Raw genomic sequence first — 18,638 nt, 5'->3', positions numbered from 1 at the left:
CCCAAGTCAGCATTCCTTTCATCACAAAGGGTACTAAAAGTTTCCCCCGAGTTAATTATTCAGTTAAAATTTAATGTAGCGGTGTGATTGTGCCGTGTAATGAACGAGCGAAGTTCCTCGGCGGTGATGAAGCATCCAAGCAACCTTTAGCAGGCCAGCGGTGATCCAGCCGCAGGGGGACTGTATACGGCGGACTGTGTGCAGTGAGGGGACAGACACACACCTCAGCAGGGGAGCAGCTTTATTTATGGAAACAAACACTGCAGGGTCTTGGGACATCAGATTCCAAACAACTCAATTTTGTTAAGTCAAAAAAAGAATATTTGCATATTGATTAAAATGCCAGGGGAAAAATACAGGAATATAAGAGGTATGTTATAAAGATGTTTAAGGCTACGGGAAGCAGGCTGGCTCTGGATTTACGGCATCTATAAGTCTTCATCGTCAAACGTTTCAGTGCACCTCAGAAAAACGGTGTCGTAGTCCGACGGCAGGCACAGGTCCTGCGGGGGGGGGGGCAGGGGGTGTCTTAACATTCAGCAGGCCTACAGTGTGGCCGGCCTGGGGGCAGGTGTGCCATGCCGGGGGCACTATTCACTTCTATGGAGCCCAAGGGGTATGTGGATAGAGGGCTGATGAGGTGCATCTGAAGGAGCTGAATAAGCATTTACTGCTGCGTAATGAGGTCACATGATGCAGGCGAGGGGGGGATACAGTAACATCTCAACTAAGACCAAAGCGTCATCGCCGACCCACTACCTTCAAGTACCTAAAGGCGCCCTTTACGATTTCTGCTGGACAGTGGGGTGTCCTGCTAAATCCTTGTAAGGATCCGGGATTCCAGGCAAGAGCTGGGGAAGGGTAACGCCACTCCTGGCTAGATCATCAGCACCTTATTAACCTTGACCACACTTGATCCATACTCCATCATTTAACACCTGACAGAGGTTAAAAGGGTCATATTGGGCAATTTCACTGAAACTAAGTTGCCAAATACACCATTCAGTTGGCACAAGGGGGCCGCCGAGTGGGCTGACCGGCCTTGGCATCTGCAATCTGTAACGCCCATTTTTCGATCGGCAGCTAATAGATGAAGACCTGTAATTTATTGTCTGTCCCACCAGTTTAAAGAAGTAGCAGCACTCTTTGGGGTTATGGCGACAGAATTACAGCCACCAAATGTATCCAGGACTCCTTCTGTTCCCCAGCTGTCCCTCTTAGCCCTGCCCCCCCCCCCCACCCCCCACTCCGTGCACCCATCTCGGCTCCATCTTACCTGTGCGACCTCCAGCTGCTCTGCTGTCTGGGTCTTTATGAAGCACGCGAGGTTCCTGTAGATCTCCGTCAGACAGCTGAAGTTACTTCCCTCTTGGGCCTGTAGTTGAGGGCTGCCCCAGGGGGGGAGGGGGGAGGGGGGTGGCAAGAGACAAAATGGGTTTGTTTTTTTTAAGATGGGTTGTCGGCACCCCAAGGTGGGTACGGTGCTTATGTCAGGACCTCTGATGAGACACGCCACCCAGTGGCCACCGGCTTATCTGCGGCTTTACCGCTGTGTGACAGTCTCTCCATCTCCGTGATCCCCATGTCTGTGGGGCCACGCTCATGTTAGAAATCAGCATGCGGGGCCGCCAGCCGCCCTGCCACGGACCGACAGCGGGATCAAGGCATCTTTGAGCTGTGTGGGAGAGGGGGGGGCTCCACTGAGGCCTATTCCTCATCGGATCAATCCCTCATTATCACACAGCGGTGGGAAACGGCCGGGGCTGTGGGGAGGGGGAGGAGGGTGCAAAACAAACGTATTGATCACCCCTGCACATATAAATTCAGAGCGCTGGGGGCGGGTGAACTCGCAGCCTGATTGCAGCAAGGTCTCTCACTGTGTTGAGAGGGACAATTAAAACAGAATTCATTATGAATTTAATGCGGTCGAGCTGTAATTATGCGTTCTCTCACCATTCCTGGTGTCTGCACAGATTAACGAGGCTGACTTGTGCGCTCTAGGCTACTATACTAGTGTCGGTGTTCAGGTAGAAATTAGTAAATGGTGAAACTTAAGCAATGGATATACAGCCTAGATGCCCATCCATCCATCCTTCTATCTTCTGGCATATTTTAGGCAGCACAGGGCATTTGGCAGGGAATACCCAGTACAGGATTCCAGTTTATAATATTAACTGCATGGGAACTCAAGACTCTTTGGTCTAATATCTGTTTGCCTCCTACTCAGAAATCAAGTGAATAACTACATTATCACAACTTGCAAAGTTAAATGTATTTTTAAAAGCAGTGTGAAATGGAGAGTTAAGGCAATTCACCACACACCTGCAATTAAAGGAATTTAAAATGACGCGAGAGTCTACAGAATCGTTAGGCCAAGTCTGACTTGTTAAGGTAAGAGTTGCCCGTGTAAAGGCAGGTATCTAGCTATGTGAGGTCAGTTCCCAAACAGTGGCAGCCCCTACGGACCCCTCACGCCCCAAACCCAGAGCCGGGGAAGCTTTGGGCTCCTACGGTACCTGGCAAACATTGACTAATTCACTACTACACTCTGTAAAGCTGACTGCACGCATCCGGCTGTAGAGACATATCCTGCGCGCAGAAGAAATAATCACACACATAGAAGGTATGCAGGCGTCTGAACAGTGAATCTGTTATCTACATATACCTTTATTTTATATTTATTAATTTATATGAAATTTATGTAGCAGACTTTTTTGTCCAAAGTGACACACAAGCAAATCCGACCACCTCTCCAACTCATGGTTGACCTTTTTTCTGGATTCATATCTACTGTGTTTTTAATGAATTTTATTATTATTTTTTTTTTTAATGAAAGTGTTGTACTTCAGTAATTATGCACTGGGAACTTTATTTTCTAACATCCTCCAGCTACACTTAGCCAGTTTACAATGTTGATTCAAAATATGCAGATGTTATTAAAAATAAGATACTAGACCTGGTGACAATTGAATGAATAAATAAATTAATGAAAACTATTTTCTAAAATTCTCATTGAAGCACTGTTTGGAAGGAGCTGAATTGTTTGTTTAGTGAACCAAATTCAATTAGTCACACATAAGGTAACTGTCAACTAATTATTATTTTTTAAAATTTGTTAAAGGTAATGCTACTTCTGGACAGAAAAGTAACGGATTTTTATTATTATAAATCTGCATTATTCAAACATATACAAAATGTGAAAGATATGAAATGTGCAACTAGAAAAATTGAGTTTATAAGCATTGTTTGCTCTAAAAGGTCCAAAATGAAAAAGAGAAAAAACTGTAGTCATATACATTTGATCTTGTGCCCTGTACTGCCAGGGATAAATCCCCCCCCCCCCCCCCCCCCCCCCCCCCCCCACCGCAAGCACAATCCCTTAGTGAGTAAGCGGGGGTATATTTTTTTGAACTTCACATTGTCTCCATAAATAAAACAGGTGGCTGAGTGTTTCCACACCCCCTTTTCTATGTACCGAGAGACTGGAGGACTACAACATTTTGTTTAAAAAAAAATAAAAAGCAATGGCTTTTAAAGAAGCCTGGGGCCATGGTGAGGGTCAGCCCAGGATGCTTGAGCGGAGCTGATACAGGTGCCTTCCCTGCACAGGCCGGAGTTGGGCCCCTCAGCAGGACTGCTAGGAACAAAGCAGAACTCGTCTGCTGTTTGACAGTCAGCTAATCACAACCTTACAGATGGCAGCCCCTTATGTTGCTTCTGAAGGCAAAAATACAATGAATAATTCATTGAGCAAACTCGATTCCCGGAAAAGGTCCTCGTTAGTGATATTTGATTAGATCTTCTCCCTATCAACAATTCTTGCGGCTAAGCTTCTCAGTCCAGGAGCGGGAATGGCCGTGCGCTCCGGCCGCCGGGTTTCACCCAAACCCACCTGTCATCGCTGGAGCTTAATCACACTGTTAATCGCGCTGACTGTCACCGATAAACGCATTTGCATTGCAGTTAGCAGTCTTCCGTTACATAAACGGGCCGTGCGGTTCTTTGTCGGATAAATCAATATGTTCGCCTTCGCTTTTCTCTGAGACCGAAATGTCCATCATTCCAGAATATGTGATGTTGATAAGATGGATATATAATTCAGTAATCCCCTGCATGGCTAGAAGCGCGTGCCAAGGAAGCTGTTGATTTTCGATAAGGGGAAACCAGCCTACCATTGCGTACTGTATGTTCTACCCCGACGATACAAAAAGGGACCTGACCGCTTCCCCGGCTTGGCCGAAGGGTGAGAACGGCCGGGCTGCAATGGGACCCAGCCGAGCTTCGGTGGGGCTGCTGTCACGCCACATTGGCGTTCTGAGTCCATCCACGCACTGATTGTGATAGATGGTCTCGGTAAGCGTGTCCCAGACGCTCTTCGTTAGCGGGGGACGTGAGTAGACTGCACTGTCCCCGGACCCACCTGATCTTTTCAGGTTTTAGCGGAATCATAGAAGTTACCCAGTACTAAGGCCATGTGTATAAGGATCAGATGACACCAATTCCTGAACAATGATGTGCAACACTCAACAAACTGTTTAAACTGGTTTTCTACAACGGAGGCCAAAGCCGGATATGAAGAGGATTGAATTCCCTGTTTAATCAATCTATTGATTTGCCCATTGTTTTATTTATTCATTTGTAGCGTTGTTGTCTGTTAGGGCAAAATCAATAGTGTCGATAACCCTTACAAGTGTTAGTTATTCATTGAGGCACCACTGCAGAACTATCAGACTGGCCTGGTCCAGGACATGAAAGACCCAAGGTGGGCCTGATACACCATGAAACATAATATAAACAGACTGTTCAGAGGATGTGTGGAATGAAAGTGGTAGGTGCAGGAGGAATCCAGAGGCACAAGGTCAGAAAACTATTTGTATATGAAAAGTGTGTTTGTGTGGCTAGGCTCATTGGCGTCTTTAAACTGCCCATAGTGCTCGCTCGCATATGAGTGTTTGTGTCTGTGCTCTGCCTTCTGTCATGTGCTGCCTGGTATAGACTCCAGCTCCCCCCCCCAACCCTATGCAGTAAAAGTGGATAGATCTATTTGTGAATGGCAGTCATTGTTTTGTTCCCTTACCCAAGACTACATGTACTTGTTGGGTCTTCTCCAATTACTTCAATTAGTTGTTCACTTTGCATCATGGATTTTGCACTCTATGAATGACTTTTGAGTATAAAATATGCACATTAGAATGGATGAAACAAGTATTAATCACTGGGCCGTCGTTTTAAGTAAGATAATGTGTTGTTCAGTTCGCTTGCACCACAATCCCCCCAGTTGTGGGAACTGCATGTTAGGCTTCTCTAGGATTCTGCATCCACAGGACATTTCCAGGACAGGGTGGTGCCACTGGTGTTAATGCCTACATCTCCTGAAGTACGGCAGATGGTTTAATCAGAATACCTGTCCTCAGAAGTGGAATCCATCTCCCTCTGTACCACCTCATAGGCGTCTTGGAACATATCCTAAAAACCAAACAAAAACAAGTCAAGTGATCTATGGTTTAAGGTTTACACAAAACTGGGTCTCCCTTAATCCATAACTTAGCACATTCCCCATCTCACCATTTGGCTTCTTGGGTCCCATGGTTCATTGGGTGGGGTATCTGCACATGTAGCTAGTCTTTATTGGGAAACTGTCCATTATCAAGGCCCCTACAGCAGCAGCCGGCTCCCACCACGGCCTTAAACCAGCTGCCCGCAAGGCAGATCTTCCAACATGAGCCAACAAGCCACAACCAAAAACTTTTAAGATCTACTTTAGATCAGAAACAATTATTTTCTTCACGTAAATGGGAATGAAACTGAAAGGACCCCTTTCATGTGGACATACCATCAAGTCAGCACTATAGAAAATGCTGATAAAATATAACACGTTTCCAGAGGTGGGCTGATTGGCATTTTTACGATTTGCACAGTTCTAGGGTTTAACACCATTAAGTTGGGAGCCCATTATCTGAAAACTTGGGTTTGTCGTGCAGTATTTCTTATCTTCAAGTGAAGTGAGCATCTCCAACAAATGCTGGGTTTTCCTTCCTTATAGCTTCAGCGATCTGAACTAGGCAACTTCACAGCTTTGACAATCCCTATTTGCTGGTGGTTGAGCGGTACATTGTGATGCAAGTAAGGCGCTTCCTCATTTATTACATCCAATTTGGTTTGAACAGCTAACAAATGTCCATATGTACAGATGGATAATTACTGAAGTTGTTAAATTGAAATGCGCTACATCCCAGAATTATGTAGTGATTTTATGCATTCTGTACTGGTCTGTTTGTGGTTTATCCATCGCCATCCTCACCAATGGTGAAAAGAACAAGGTTGCAGATACGAACAACGGAAAAGATTCTCCACAGGGTTGCTGGCTCGGCTCTCTGTGGCGGCGTGAGGAGATCAGCGATCCCGGGGAGCCTTGGCATAGAGATGTTTCTCCCTACCCCAGTTCAAGAGGAGCCAGCTGTGGCGATTTGTGTTTTTAGGAGGATTACATTAGAGCTTTTCTGGGTACGTCCCACTGGGCTGAGACCCCAGGGTAGACCTAGGACATCTTGGAGGGATTACAGCTCTCAGCTGGTCTGGGATTGCTGGGGTGTCCCTCAGGAGGAGCTAGATCCTGGGAGGTCTAGGTTCTACTGATGGACTGGACTTGAGCCATGATAGGGATTTCTCCCCTGGGACATATAAGTCTGTTCTGTTGAAAGGTTCACTGCTACTGAAGCATCACTACTACCCTTTACATCTGGGTTTATGTTGCATGTTTAAGATCAATGAGACCAGTCCCTTTATGTGAAGTGAATCTCTCTCTCAGAGAGAGCAGCGGTTCCTGATTCTCCAGCGGTACTCTGCCGTTCGGGCAGGTAGCCAACGATGTCCTAAATAAAACATAGCACAAAACGCAGCCCTCTTCCCAAGCTCCTAGCTTCTAAGGTAGACATAACTGTATTTGCAAGCTGAATTTTCTCCCTTTCATGACATTGATTTTGGACACTGGAATGAGGCCGGGCTGCTGAAAGTCTGAAAGCGCCATTTAAACCCCATTTTTCTTCGTTCTGAGTTCTCTCTGTCATTTATTTCCAACATTTATAACAATTCCCCACAAAGGAATTTCTCCAGTGAGAGTGTGTATTTTTTTTCTTGGGGGGGGGGGGGGGTGGGGGGTGGCTGTAAAACCAGACAAAACAAGAAGTACTGCTACTATTGAACTGCCCATCAGACAGGCTCTTGGCCTGACTGGTCCGTATTCCTAACCTGATAAACTACCTCCTAAAAAATAAAATTGCCAGCACTGAGACACTTTGGGAAGTGTCATTTCAATGGGCCCATTGCCTGTTCTTTATGAGGTCACTTATGAGGTGCTTTAAAGGCACAGTAGCATTTCCTACTTCAGCAAGTTCTGTCTCAGCTATTCACAGAAGCCTTGGTGCTACTACTTCCAGTCCCTCTTTTCCTTTCCTAGCCGGTCTTTCGGCCTAAACGTAGTTACCTCCTCAAAGGTGGAGCCGGAAGACCCGGACGCCCCCTGGCTGTTGGTCTGCGACAGTCCCTGGGGTGAGCCGGGTTGGAGTTGGGCCTCCTGGCTGCAGGTCTGGAAGGCGGCCCTGCGCTCCGCAGGCAAACTCCTCCACAGGGCCGAGACGGCCTGCGACACCACGGGCAGGTGTGCCTGCGCCGCACACAGAACCCCACACTGCTGAAGCAGCTCCACTGTCTGCCTATAGAAGGACAGGTACCTGGAAGGGAGGGGGGGGGAGATCCCCAGGGGGTGTCACCTGACCTCTTCCACAGAGGCACCGGACTTCCACACAGACTAATCTGCAGCCCGGTGTCTGATTCTTTTATCGCCTTATTTCATTCCACCTCAGGCTTGCTTTTCAAGCTGGATATCATTTCAAGGGGAGAAATTGGCTAACTGTCAAAGTGCAACAAGGAAGGTTCCCCCCTCGCCACAGGAGGACGCTGTGCAATCCAGCCTTGTCCATCTCTGCACTAAACGCTCAGCCCTCGCACACATTTGTATATCCGATTCAATGGGCATTTCGGCAGCAGACATCCAAGTTCTGAATTCGTGGGACACAGGAGCTAATATTGGCAGGCAAACACTTCAGAGCACCAGGGGAAGAGGATTTAACTATGATCTTAATTATGTAATACAATTCGGAACCCGTAAGGATGACGACGCTTACTGCTGCAGGGAGTGCTTACGTGACTGTCAGTAACATGGAACTGGAGCCAAAACCAAATACTGATGTGAAGCAAGATACTCAAAGCGGCATCCCCTGAATCTGTGGGAGGAACGTGGCTTTCAGCGAAGACGCAGGCCTGGCGACTGCGGAGCAGGCATTTGCGAGACATTTACACGATGTTCACGCCCGTATGGACTGCTCTGCCTGCTCTCACCTCAGAAACCGAGGCTTCAGTGAAGCCGTGATGAAGCTTAATATCAGCGTCACCATAGATCAAAAGGGGAAAACGTCACGGGAAATAAATAACTGATGAAAACACCCCCGATCGTCTTATTGTCTTCAAATAAAAACATGGTGTAGTTTATGTGGTTTATGTCGTTTATGTGGATGTGATTCGTATTGCTTTTAGGCAAATTTTTTATGTCAACCTTAACAAGTTTTTAGGTGGAAAAGGTTGATGTCATAATAAATACATCCGTCTCCGTTTGGCACTTCGAGCACATGCAAAAAAATACAATAAACAGGTTGAAGTCACTTTATTACATTATACCATGAGGTATTAATGCCTATATTTTCTGAATTTATCTCATATGGCATATAGGTTCCAGCCTTCCGGGATGTCGTAGTGTGTTTGTGTTTCTGTGTTTTTTCATACATGAGTAAACAACACTAAACACTTCTTGTGTGAGTTACCCTTCTATTAGTGAAATTCCTCCACGATCCACCCTGGAGGGCCGCCTCACATAAACTTACCTTGTTGACTCTTTGAGAGCTCCGAGTCTTCAAGCCATTGATTCATTCCAGACTCGTAATAGATTTATATTAGTGAATGAACTCATTTCCCAACGCTGAGCTGGAACTGCGAGCTGAAAGGCTTTCGGCTGCCAGGAGCGTCCATATGTGCCGTAAACCCTCAGACAAAAGCACCGCCACTCACCCCTCGAACTCCAGGATGCTTGGGGAGAACGTGGTGCAGGACCGAGACTGAGCCAGGCCCTCGTCTTCCCTGCCCACGGGGACCTCAGCCGAGACGGGCAGAGATCCTCCCTGACATGCTGCTCTGGAGGGAGTACAGCTGAGGATGAGCAACGGGTGTGAGGCAGAGGTCAACAGAGAGGCGGAGATGCGACGGGGCGCCGGTGGGTGGAGCTGACAGTGGTCACTCAGCATGTTTACTTACTGAACACCACCCAATTCATGAAAAGGCCAGCAAGCCTTTCTTCTGTTACAGATGCACTTTGGATATCGACTAAACCTTTTCTGCTATCACATTAGCATACAAACTGCGTCGCATAATCAGGAGGAGAGGTGATGTAATCGCCTGAATGTCAGGCCTGCTGTGGAACCAGGGGGAACAGGAAAAGCCAATGTTTCTCAATTATCAACAGGACATGTCAGACACTGTCTCTGCAGCTCTGGGGAACTCACAGACCCTGAAGTGATGCAGTTCTATGATGGTAATTACATTTTACTCCCCATTTCGAAATGTGTGGAACAATATTGTAACAAATCTTGAATGCAGGTCTTTATTTCACAGAAGTGTAGATTATAAACATGTAAATATACTGCTACAGTAATTTAAGCGACACTAGTTCTGTGGTATTATCAGCAGTAAGATAAGAGGCCATTTGGTTAGATCAAAGTTTGATGAATTCCAGTTCGTTCTGCTCTGGCCAGAAACTGGAAGTGTTACACTATGGCAAATCCTCGTGAACCTTAATGGATGCACACTGCCCTCTAGTGTTGGATAAGAGGGCAGTCGCCGACTTACCTGTCACTGCAGAAAGTGTGCAGGCTTCTGTACTCCTCTCTGACATCCTCCAGGGTGAACGGCCCATCTTCGCCCCCAAGGAACGTCTCTAAACGGTCAAAGTTAAAGACGAAAAACCGTGTGGGTAAACAAAGAGACATATTTATTCAGAATTATGTGTTTCATGCTGGAAATAATGCCCGTTTTTTTGAGTATATGCGGCACTGCGCGGCACTGCACAGCACTGCGCCACGCACGCTCTCCGCGTGTCTTGCCAGAGATGCTCACCCTTCAGTGACAGCAGTGTGCTGAGCAGGGATTCCCGCTGCTGGAGGAAGTGCTTTGCCTGCTTCAGGATCTTCCACTGACAGACAGATGCAGAAACTGTACACACTGCAGTCCTAAATAGATTCCCTTAACCTCTGTCATGCACAAGACTGTGAACATAAAAAAGCACTACTGACAAGCAAGTCTAGTTCTCTGAAAGCCCTCTGCAATTTTCTGCGTCAAATTCAGGTTGGGCTTCCTGTGCTTAGAACACAGGCTAAATCTTTTCAGGTTTAAGCACCAACATGGAGATACCCTCAACAAAGGCATTTAAGCACTTAGTTAGGTCAAATATCTACCTACATAAATATGTATGAATATGCTACTCACGCCATTAAATAATAACTTCAAAGTTGTCAGTACTACTGAACACTAAAGTGATATCTATCCTCCTTCTCTTTCCTAGGCATCTGGTAAGGTCATTCAAAAAGTAACTCTTCCTTTAAAAAGCAGGAAAAGTTCATGAATAACTAAAGTTATTGGTTTTAATATTAAGAATGCAGAAATCCTTTTTCTTGGAATCTTGAATGTGTCTCTGCAGGTGAAATGCAGCCCTTGTCTATGACAAGCACTGGATAAACCGGCTTCCCAAACGTGCTTCGAGAGCTGAGCCAGAAGGAATAAAAGCAGCACGGTATGTCGGAGAGGGCCCCCCGACTTTCCAGCACTGGATAATGGCATTAAGGCCGTCTGCAATCCCATCACAGAGTCTGCTGCTGGATGCCGTTTGCCCAGAGACATACAGCACAAGAACATCAGCCCTAGAGTCCACATAGGACAGAATACAGTCGCGATGCATCACTCACTCCTGAGGGAGAAACGTCTTTTTACATATCAGTCATGCTCTCCATGAGAGACACATGCATATGCAGGTCAGACCAAGCGTGGGGGCGGCAACACAGGGTATATTATTGGGAGTCCATGTAAAGGCATAAATTATGCAAGACTGCTAGTTTTTTTTTTTTTTAATCTTGTCCCTCCCCCATGTATTGGGGAAAGGAGACTTTATTTTCTTGAGGTATTTCCCTGATGGTTTGAAAGTCTGTAACAACTCTCTCAGCACACATCTTAATAAAGTTTTGTTTCCTCAAACTCCAGGTCCTGATTTTCCGGCAGCACAAACAGCCGAAAAGCGTACAGGCTGTGGTGCGGCCAGCGGTCGCTCAGCCTGCTCCCAGAGTGACGCTCACGTCAGCCCCACTGCGGAGTCGGTGACCTCGGCAGCCATCTGTGCCCTCCCCAAGGAGACCCAATGTTGCACCCTGCCTGGGGGTCCCTGCAAGCACAATGCAGATAGGCCCCACCTCACGCACCCCCCTCCACGAAAGGGTATATCAGGCAGACTCCTCCACTGGCCTTATAACAACTACAGTACATTGCAATGATGCAATGTCATTCCCGCCAAGTCGAAGTCGAAGCATAGTATCATACTCCCCATTATACAAGTAGCTCGTGCTCTTGTCGATTAAAGCTTTGCGCAATCCAGTTAATTATGGCGGCAAAAAGAAGGTAAAACGAATAAAGGAAATTAAGGCATGTTTTAACCTGTTCGGCGCTGGTGATATGGTGATAAGGGAATGCTGTTTAAGGGAGAAAAAATGTGCATTTTCCATACTTCAGTTTTATCACAGTTAAGAAGTTGCACAACATTATGTGCGTAGAAACAAAAACACCAATTCAGATATCTCCCCATTTATAATTTTGATGCTGGTATTGTATTTATCTTGGCAAGGAAGTTAATTAGCAGCCCTATTACCTTGGCGGGGTTTTTTTCCGAAGCGGGAATTACCGCTTTCCTCAAGTTATCGAAGAGGTGGCCGACGGCGGCGCGCTGGTGCGCCTGCAGAACGCGCCTCCGCTCCCGCTGGCGCTCCGTTCCGTGACCCTTCCGCCCGGACCCGCGGCGTTTACCTCTGCCCATCGCACACCTCTGTTGCTGAAACCGGGTAGTCATTATTAGACCTGCAGATATAGCACTGGTTACCGAAAATAAGTTGAAGGGCGTCTCCCCCCCCCCTACATTAATATTAATTGGTTCATGACGCCGATAGAGGGCGCTTTATGTTCGGGATCAGGCTGCTTGGCTGCATGAATGTTACCCCAGCAGCGCTGAAGCAATTTACCATGTGAATTATAAATCGGAACACAGCGTTTTATGGGATACGCACATTTTTCCTCCACATCGCGTTGTCCGTGCCGCTGCACTATTGCAATCTCCGGCTGCCCTGGATCACTTAAGGTAAGACGTGGTGAAGCGGGGTGCGTCGGCCGTCCAATCGCGTCGCTGCGCTCAGAAGTACCCGGCTATGATTGGTTGAAATCCCACCTGTGCTGCGCGGCTGCCGGGGCACATGGCACGCTCGCTCCGCGGAGGTGGGTGGGGGGTCGTGGTGGACGGGAAATGTCACGCTTTAATGGTATCGCATTTATGAAAAGTAGCCTAGAAATTGTTTTCACGCTCCCGCTCCTCTGTTAGCCGTGCGCAGAAACAAATCCATTTTCATATAATTTCAGCACAGCCTGTGCATTAGTTAACTACGACAGCCTGGCAAACTATACGTCCAGAAAATTAAAAACGGAGATTTATACCGGTTAAATAAACAATAATTACTAGTTCTGTGGCTCCCTTTTGCAACACTATTTTTGAAGCAGGCACTGATTTTTCCTATGGGTCATTTTATTCACGTAGTTTATTATAGGTATTTATATATACATATAGGGGGCGATTCTTGGATTTGACCCTTAGGGGGCTTAGGCCCCTGAAGCAATACGACTGAAACCCCCCTAAATATATATGACCAATTTATTTGTTAACATTAACGTTCCGTCGGATAATTATACATTATATGGTGCACTTGTCCGCCGTCTCATATCCTCTTCATTGTTTCCCCAGCATTGATAAAAAAGTACATTGGAATAGGGAACGGCTGCAAACGCTGTTTAATAATACTGGATTGCCTAGTTTCAGTAAAGACCTTGGCCTGTCATACGGGTTACAAGTATATTTACATTTATTCGGGTCTATGAATGTGCTTTAGTGAATAAAAACGGAACATCTGTACTTTTCACACTGACACATCATTGCGGAGCATGGATTGAACCAGAGAAACACGGAAGAGATGCTGATTCATCGATAGTGTTATGTTCAGACGTAATGCCTTCCCAGCAGCTGCGTGCAGGTGTCTTCCAGTCCGTTCAGACTGGTGATAAGTTGTTACGCTTCTTGCTGGGAACACGGAGTAGCTTTCAGTCACTGCGTGACTGCTTATATCTGTTTTCGAGGATAAATGATGTATAAAGTCAAATTAAATCTAACTTGACTGGCGAATGTAATATTGTCAGGACACGTAAGGCTGCCACCTAGTGCCAAGAATTAATATTTAAATATTTAAACAGACATCAGTCTTTCGACTGCTGGTGCAGTACAGGGTAACTGGGAGCCTAGGGCCAAGAGCGTAGCGTTTCTTATTGGGGGGACACTGCTTCTTCACTTTTTGGGATATGACAAATGACTACGCCCGTGGTGTGTTGGCGCCCGCCCAGGGTTGGTTCCCGCCTGCGTCCGTTGTTCCCAGGATAGGATCCGGGCTCCCCGCGTCCCCAGTGGGGATTAAGCGGTCACGATAATGGATGGATAGATGGGCGCACCACACCCCCAGTTCCTATGCCGCTGCCTTGAGCTTGGGTTACAAGCCCATTTCATGTCTTATACAGCAGACAATACCGCATATCGTGTTTTTGGACTGAACGGGAGTGTGACTCAAACTCCACCCTTCCACCCTTTGAAGTGAGTGGCATGAGTGCTGTGCACTAAGCCCCCAAATCTCCCTGTACTCATTTTGTTTATTTTCCATCTACTGTCAGAAATGTAATTGATTCAATTTGTTTTCTTTTTAGCTAATGCGGTACGATGGAAATCCAATAGTGTGGAGCCATTTTGCGGCTTGAAAAAGAGATTTAAAGGAATCTGAGTGTGCTTTCATTTATTTATTTTGTTTGCTTTGTTCGGATCAATCCAATAACATTGAATAACCTTTAAAACACAGTGTAACATTAAAGGGGCTGGACTGAAATGGGGAACACTGTAACCAATTACAATAAGAGGACATCATTCATTTTGGTCTTAGACAATTTTGGCAGCTTTGTTTGGGGAAATGACATGAACATGGTGATGCTATTTAATCACAGGCAGCTTAACGGAGTCCTGAGCACTGCACACATCAACCAATGACAGGTCATCAAAGTGACTATCCCAGTTAGCTTACAATGTTTATGTTTTAACAGTTTTAAACATTTCTCAGTATAAAGCAAGTGCAGTAAAAACATGAAGAGATTCACATACACACACACATACTATTTTGACGTGGGCCTAACAAATTCACAACAGACTGGTGTACATAACACTTGTGACTCAGTCCTGCACATCTCTGTGAACTTTCATGATGCTAAACATCAGCAGGGGGTGATGTTCTGTCTTCAAATGTAAATTGTCAGGTCAGATTTTGCTACACTGTTAAATTTCTGCTTCCACCAAATTTTAATTCAGAATATATATTTATTTAATATCTGAATATTATTAATTAGTATCGCAGCAAACATGCAAACTTTTGTATGATGTTAGTCTTTATAAATATATACTATTACAAAACTAAATGTAAAAATTTCCATAAGGGTTGTGAGAAAAAATATTTACAACTTAAATATCTTCAAGATAAGAGATAAAAAAGATAATCCTCTTTCACAGTATATAAAACAGAAGTGATATTGGGCATGAATACAGTGAAATGAAGCAGAATTTGACTGCGTAGCAAAATTTCACCCAACGCCAGAGTCTCCTCTTCCTTTTCACATATACAGCTTGAATTGAATTCGTTGGCATGGCGATGCATTAGTCAATCTTTTCCAGAAAGACAAAACGAGCCCTCTCTCACAGAACAAAGACAGCAGGTAAAGGAACATAGACGTCGGTTGACTGAAAGCATGGACACGGAGATTCAGATCTGGACAGGAACTGGTAGTTATACAGTACAAAAGAATTTTCCAAAAGTACTGGAACAGCCAAGTAGAAGCTGTTGTTTTTTGGTTTGCAGTCAGGCGTTCTGTATTTATAATGATGTCACTGATGGAAAGTAGAGCATGATATGTGTTTCACACTGAGGGTGGGTTGCCCCTCACCTTGACCAGCCATGAAATAGTTTTTTGGGTAATTCCACGTAGATATTTCCACATATTAAACACATAGCCCAGTAGTTTCTCTGCGTAAGCGGACACAAAAACACTAAGTAGGTTCACGTATAAAAGTCAGTAATTGTTGCATATCATTTTGTGAGAAAAGGCATGAAGTCTGTGGGCACTGATAAGCCAGCCCTCCACGTAATCGTTTGGGCTGCATTGTCGGGCTTCGCTGAAGCCACTGTGAGTTTTTTTCCCTCCCCCTTTTCAGCATTTAAAAAGCACGCTTGCTTGGATTGGAATTTGCAAACCGACGCAGAATAATAACCATTTTCCCACAAATTAATCTGAGTGAGTTCCGTGGCCTAAAAGGAACCACGCGTTCCTGGTCGATCTCACGCTGCACCCTGCGTTCTGCTCAGGAAGTGTTTCCGTAAATGTCGTAATTGCTCTGTTGCCGGTGACGTCCGCTACGTCATGGCTGAGGCAGAGCCACCCCCCCTTGGTCATGCGCTGACCGTGGCCATCCACCCCCGGGTAAACGGCTCTCGCTGCCATCTGCCCTCTGTTTCTTTTCTCCGTGATGCTAAAGCTTCCTCTTGCTCTCACCTGTCCAGACATATAACCTAACTTTTCTGCACATGGCTGTTGGGGAAACTGCGGTAAAATCTCATTAGCTCTGCTAACCATTCCATCGTACCTTATGGGACCCCCAAATACCCCCTATTATACCTCACATATCTATTGTTTCACTTGATAATGTGTTTCAGCTGATTAACTAATCATCAGGTCTTGGACTGGTTTAACTGAGTGTGCCGGTGATGGGTAAGTGGTTCTAAGATAGCTAGAAGTCACAAAAGGGCTTCATATCCTCTGGATTAGATGTTGCTTTTTGATCTCATGATCTTTTGACTATTTAGGACATTCTAGATATTTTTTTCAGCTGACCCAGGCCTGGTCATTCAGTAATTATATTTGCAATCTTTTTTATTCTATTTTATTTAGTTCTTCTGTTTTCCTCCTTTTGTTTGGACACCTTTAATTTTTAAATGAAAGAGAATATTTCCTTTCAAAATATACTTAAATATACTTCTAATAAAGAAACGTCTTTGGTTTTCATTGTAAATTCTACAAAACAGGTGAGCTTGCAAGAGTTTTAAAAGGATGTCCATATATAATTATTTTTATAATTTGTCCATGAATTTTGTTCCTATAAAATTATATGGGTTTAAAAGTGAGTGTTCATTGTCTGTCTGACTCAAAAACAAATAACTTTCTTATAATAAAAATTATTTTTTTTAGGGCTTTCACCAAATCATTTCTTCATGAGAAACAATAATTATTACTAGCATTCATAGTAAAACTCAAAGTTTAGACTTCCCTGTCTCAATACTTTTGGAGGGAACTCTGTGAAGTTCCATTCCAATAGGCAATAAACAAATATTAATGCCTTTATATGCAAGAAATACAGTAATAAAACTCCTTGCCTTGTCTTTTGCTTTCACACTGCATTTAGAAAACAAGGACTCAGTCACATATCAGCTGTCATCTGAAACTGCTGCTGACATGACAGCAAAAATGTCTCACTGTTTTTAGCCACTGAAACTTGCTGAAATGAAGAACAAAGCCCCAGTGTTTCAGCTGAAATGACACCCGGCCAGCTCGCATTTACCCTGGTCCTCTACACAAGCTTTCCGCTTTCTACCTGTGGATGGCTTTAGAAAGATAAAAACTGAGAAAAGCAGAAATATAAAAATAAGCAAGCTGAGTAGAGTCAGTAAAAATGGACTTGCACGTGATTGGACTCATATTGCACAGAGAAATGGGCGTCCGGTCCTCCAGCCTGCAGTGATCCAGCCAGCTCTCCAGTGTGAATGTCTGCGGGACTCCGAAACATCACTGAGACACAGGAGACGCGTGCAGTCTGACGTCCACGGGGGTCCGCACACCCATGCTGTTTGGTCTTGACTCTCTCCTTTGCAGAATCCGGAAAGGGAACTGACATCTGTTGGTCGACAGCAGCGACACACTAAATGATTGGTAATAAATCATTGTTCAAGGCACAGGTTCCCCAAGACCCTCACTATGGTTTCTGGGTGGCATCCCTACAAGAAACCTAAAGGGGGGGAAGAGAGAGAGAGAGAGAGAGAGAGAGAGATTGCACAGTCAGTCATAAGTTGGCATGACATGTACTTCTGTTGAGTCTGGCCTGTTGTCAGGTTATTAATCAAAGCTGCAGCCCCTTAACCATGATACCGATGGCTGCTCTGCTGCAGCTGCTTTCCATCAATCCACCATTATGGTGATGTGTTGCTTGTGAAACGCAGTCAGCTTCCGCATTTCCTCTGCAGGCTTGCGCTTTGGGGGCCCTGTAGTGATGCGGCTAGATAACGGGCCCAGCAGAAGGTGGGGGGAGCAGGATGAATGCTGGCATTCGGCAGTCTCAGGTCTGCCGATAATTCGCTTATTATTACAGCCTGGTCAATAGTCCCCTCCAGTCCCCCCCCCCCAGCTGTGGAGTGATTAGATTATAAGGTTGGCTGGAATGGGGAGTGGTAATAGACCCATTTCCCAAAGAGATCCCCAAGTTCACCTTGCTCCTAGCATGCATGTGTGCTGAGGTTCACCATTGGGTTTCCCCTGGCTAACAGACCTGACCGAGTCTGAAATCAATTGCAGATCACCTTCATGAAGGCTGTACCCCTTTAAAACACCCAATAAGCCAGGTGCAATTGCTACAACATGAAGCCATTACAGTCATGCTCTGCCAGTTGTACTGTTGCTTAATTCTGCAAGTTCATCAAGGAATTCCATAGTGGGTGGTGCTAATGACTCATTAACCAATCATGGTGTACCTTTGCCAAGAGGGTGAGCTTAGATTGGATGGTATCAGCAAGTGAGTGACAGAACAGCAGAGCTATGAATCAATACAAAGCTCTTGGTTTTGTAGCTCAGGTCTCCCGACAACATCCATGTTCCCTCAGAGGTTTCTCCATTGCTGGATGCTTACTGAAGCTTTGTGGGGGGGGGATGCAGACTTGCCGAGGATCCACCAAGGTTATATGATGATATCAGCTCCCACCCAGGGCTAGCTGGCTGTGCTAACTGCACCAATGCCCAGGACCAAAGCCGAATCTGCCCGTGTGGCACTAATGCTCCCTCATTCTTCACTGTGGGCGGGTGGGAAGGGGAGGCAGTGTTCGCAT

The 18,638-nt window shown here is 45.5% G+C and overlaps 2 protein-coding genes across 9 annotated transcripts in view; both read right to left on the bottom strand.

The window, feature by feature from the left end:
- Positions 1 to 224: 224 nt before the first annotated feature.
- On the bottom strand, positions 225 to 12,537 carry LOC111833340 (stimulated by retinoic acid gene 8 protein homolog). Of its 3 annotated transcripts, none has more exons than XM_023791527.2 (9): positions 12,429 to 12,537; positions 12,017 to 12,196; positions 10,222 to 10,297; positions 9,955 to 10,042; positions 9,121 to 9,258; positions 7,484 to 7,730; positions 5,405 to 5,466; positions 1,277 to 1,388; positions 225 to 503 (listed from the first exon to the last, which is right to left on the bottom strand). In XM_023791527.2, the coding sequence occupies exons 1-9, from the start codon at positions 12,441 to 12,443 to the stop codon at positions 429 to 431; spliced, it is 993 nt and encodes a 330-aa protein (XP_023647295.2). In that variant the 5' UTR covers positions 12,444 to 12,537; the 3' UTR covers positions 225 to 428. The 3 variants fall into 3 exon arrangements, with proteins under 3 accessions (XP_023647295.2, XP_023647294.2, XP_023647296.2); XM_023791526.2 differs by having other exon boundaries at positions 12,017 to 12,222; positions 12,429 to 12,518; XM_023791528.2 differs by having other exon boundaries at positions 9,121 to 9,243; positions 12,017 to 12,222; positions 12,429 to 12,518.
- Positions 12,538 to 14,232: 1,695 nt separating this feature from the next.
- The window catches only part of LOC111833344 (potassium voltage-gated channel subfamily A member 1), a 36,219-nt gene continuing 31,813 nt past the window's right edge, over positions 14,233 to 18,638 (bottom strand). For 5 of the 6 annotated variants that reach the window (XM_023791533.2, XM_023791534.2, XM_023791535.2 and 2 more), the window contains one exon: positions 14,233 to 17,548. The gene's annotated coding sequence lies outside the window, so the exon portion shown is untranslated. The remainder of the gene's footprint in view (positions 17,549 to 18,638) is intronic. The other variant, XM_023791537.2, reaches the window with a different exon arrangement.

Source organism: Paramormyrops kingsleyae, chromosome 1 (genome assembly GCF_048594095.1).
Source record: "Paramormyrops kingsleyae isolate MSU_618 chromosome 1, PKINGS_0.4, whole genome shotgun sequence".
Classification (NCBI taxonomy): domain Eukaryota; kingdom Metazoa; phylum Chordata; class Actinopteri; order Osteoglossiformes; family Mormyridae; genus Paramormyrops; species Paramormyrops kingsleyae.
This window is presented reverse-complemented; position numbering and strand designations above follow the sequence as displayed.